The 3,716-nt window shown below is 40.7% G+C and overlaps 1 protein-coding gene across 1 annotated transcript in view; it reads right to left on the bottom strand.

Annotated features, from left to right (window-relative positions):
- Window positions 1-1,923: 1,923 nt before the first annotated feature.
- Window positions 1,924-3,716, bottom strand: part of LOC101862166 (leucine-rich repeat-containing protein 58) — a 41,557-nt gene continuing 39,764 nt past the window's right edge. Inside the window, exon 4 of the mRNA XM_005091625.3 lies at window positions 1,924-2,851. Within this exon, the coding sequence (XP_005091682.1) occupies window positions 2,655-2,851 (197 nt within the window). The 3' untranslated portion in view covers window positions 1,924-2,654. The remainder of the gene's footprint in view (window positions 2,852-3,716) is intronic.

Consider the following 3,716-nt stretch of genomic DNA (forward strand, 5'->3'; position numbering starts at 1 on the left):
TGATTCGCTATGGCATATGGCAGAGTTCTCCACTAAGCCGTCAATCTGATATAATCAGTTACGTCAAAATCCACAAAGAAGGGGAAAAAACCTGACAACTACGGTGAAACATCATCAAAGTTTTGTATAACTTCAGATGTACACATCCCTGGACAACTATGTCTCGCACATTTCTTCTCTCAGGAATAAAATTTACAGGGTAAATTAAATGGCCCAAATTGCTTAGCACAGAGGAAATCTCATGTGGCACAGTAGAAATCTCATGTAACACACTTGAGGGAAGGCACAAAGAATACATGTGCTCAAACTGATCATATCAGTGTGTGCAGTTATTGCATCAGATCTATTCATGTGAATCTTACATATATTGCAAGGAAGACTTCATTCGTTAAACCCGTTGTCTCCGAGTGATTGGTATCACGTCAAGGAGAATGCGATAGATTACTTCCAAATAATCACTGAAAATGACTCAGTACGTTCACAGTAGACTAGCATTTTTATAATAGATGTTCATCTATTTCCTTTGGGGTCTGTCTGTTCAATTAGCTTATTGACAGTTAGAATGAAACAGGCGGTATCTTCAAAGAAGCATTGTTTGAATTTTAACTGTGTGATAGCAGTTTCAAAACTCGGTTGATTGCACAAAAACAACTACAACTTTGTGAATAAAAATTTTTTGCTATGAGAAGTGACATGTACATTCAGAATTGAATGTTATCTGAAATACATAATTTTAAAAAACCCAACAGTTCCTTACTTATTTATATGTTGGTTGAATGTCCGAAGAAATATACTGTCAAAAATAAAATTCTAAATGTTGAAAGACAAGAAAAGATATATAAAGCAGGTTCAATTGTCTAAAGAAAAAAACAGTTTTTTTCCTCTCAATAGAAAAAGTTTCCTTTCTGGACTTAGAACATTATAATTCGATAAGCTTGCTGACATTATCATGATTATGTAGAAGACAGTGCGCATTGATTTGTTCCCCCCCCCCCTCCCACAAATCCAAGGAGGTACGTACAAATACTGTTCTTTCTGAAATATACCACTTCATTGTATCAGTTTTTGACAACTGAATCACAAATACCTATTACTTCATCGAAACAGTTTCCAACAACACACACACACACACACACACACATACTACTTCATTGCAACAATTTCAACAGTCAGTACAGACAAATCTATCAAAAACAATAATTCAAAACATTTTTCTTTTTTTTCTTCTTTAAGAGACTGACGGATAGCAGACATAGACAGGCATAGTTCATCACATATTCTGAAGAATACTGTTTTCTTTCCATTTCTATGAGGTAGGCCATGAACTCACAGCTCCAACATTTTGCACAGTTTCCAACATCTGTTACATGTTGTATGCAAATATATCTAAAAATAAAAAAATATATTGAGATCACCGTCTGCTTTTATTTCTTTCCTGCCATTCCTATGATGAGGTAGGTCCGTTTTCGTTTTCAGAAACACATTACTTCATTGTTACAGTTTCCAACATTTGTAAGACCTCCAAACATCAAAAACAGAACACTGATTTGAGAAGACTGCATGTTTTTCTTTTCCATTCCAAACATGTAGAAGGTATAGTACTAAATGCCAATATTATCACAGCCCTGTGTCAAAACATTTCCCAAAATGTCAAAAACAAAAACAAAATAAAAGTAAAAAAAGAACACCAAAAAACAAATTCTTTTTTTAATTAAAAACCTACACAAAAATACAACAACAAAAAACCCCCCAAAAAATATAAAGAAAGATGGAAAACCTAAAAAGGCTTTTACACTGTGAAGGTATATGGCACCTAAAAGTCGTTGTGTTTCTCTCCTAAGACAGACCCATCGCCTGGTGCCTTGGTGGAGATGTTATTGCTGTTGCTATTGCTGTTTAGTCCTCTGCTGTCCATGTGTTAACTTTTCAGAAACAAAGTTGCCTGTCCTTGCAGATGCCGTTGTCGTCGTTGCCATCATCATCATCACTCCACACCAGAAAGCCCCTCAACATGAAAAGCACCCCACTTTGCCCTGTATCTCCCCACTCCCCCTCAACCACCACCATTATTATCCCACTCTACCCCCAACAAGACCCATTCTCATCCCATCCCCATACCAAACCCCACTCCCCGCCTACTGCACAGAATCCCACCACCATTCCCACACCCTCTCCCACCACCACCAACTTCAATATTCCTTCCATATATTATGCCAAAACAACACCTTCCACCTCTACCCAAACCACACCCTCCTCATCCTGTCTCTCACTCCGTTGTTCTCCTCCTCCTCTTTTCTCTCGCTCCGTCGTTCTCCTCCTCCTCTACCCCAACAACACCCTCCTCATCCTGCCTCTCGCTCCGTTGTTCTCCTACTCCTCTTGTCTCTCTCTCCGTCGTTCTCCTCCTCCTCTTGTCTCTCGCTCCGTCGATCTCCTCCTCCTCTACCCCAACAACACCCTCCTCATCCTGTCTCTCGCTCCGTTGTTCTCCTACTTCTCTTGTCTCTCACTTCATCGTTCTCCTCCTCCTCTTGTCTCTCACTCTGCCGTTCTCTTCCTCCTCTACCCCAACAACACCCTCCTCATCCTGTCTCTCTCTCTCTCCATCGTTCTCCTCCTCCTCTTGTCTCTCGCTACGTCGTTCTCCTCCTCCTCTACCCCAACAACACCCTCCTCATCCTGTCTCTCGCTCCGTCAGTCTCCTCCTCCGTGTCGCTGTCGCTGTTGACACACACTGTGGGTGAGGTGGTCGTGCAGCTGGGTGAGCACAGGTACTGTAGCAGCGGTAGTCTGTACTTACCGCAGAAGTCCACAAACTTCACCTGCTCCACACGCGACGCGAAGTACACACCTGTGTGGACCGAGAGAGAAAGTTGTAGTAGTTTTATTCATGTCAATGACCAGTCATTAAAACATATGCATGCAAACACATACACAAATACACAAACACATACACACACAAGTACACACACACACACACACACACACACACACATACACACACACACACACACGTAATCACACGATCACAACTAATAGCGCCAAACAATCACAGCTCAACAAAAGGAAACACAATAGGCCCAGATCTAAAAAGCAATAACGAAAGAAAGCAAAATACAATAGCTCCAATATTCCCCACGACAAATAAAAAAGGAAGAAAACCTTGCCCTATTCAAAATCTAATAAATTGAATACGTATGTGAGGAAAGTTGTGAGGGTAGACCAGTCAGGAATAAGATAAGGGAAGATAGATCTACTAGCCCTATCCGTACGTCGTGTTTTACAATCGTATCCATACGACGTTTTGAACTGTGTGCCACCACTTTCCAAAGAGAAAATTTACTCGTTAATCCGATCCGTACGCTTTGCAAAGCAATCTGTCAAAATGATTTTTTGAGAAATACTGAAAGTTTCAAAGAGATCTTCGTACTAGATCTAGAAGTATTCTAAAATGTGAAGAATACAACCCCGGGGATACACAATGACCTCAGGGCGTATGGATAGGGTTAAATCTATTATAATGTCCATACAGCATCTACACTTTGTGGGGAAGATATTGCCCTTATAATTGCCAGTTATATTAGTCTTCTGGGACAATATCACAAGGAGAATTGGTCGTAAAAGGATGTGACCAACAATATACATTGTAATTATTAGCCTTTGGGAGTTGAGAGGGCAGTGGGAGGGCGGAAGGAGAGGGGGTGGGGTAGGGTAAA

This window comes from Aplysia californica, unplaced genomic scaffold (genome assembly GCF_000002075.1).
Source record: "Aplysia californica isolate F4 #8 unplaced genomic scaffold, AplCal3.0 scaffold00033, whole genome shotgun sequence".
NCBI classification, from domain to species: Eukaryota; Metazoa; Mollusca; class Gastropoda; order Aplysiida; family Aplysiidae; genus Aplysia; species Aplysia californica.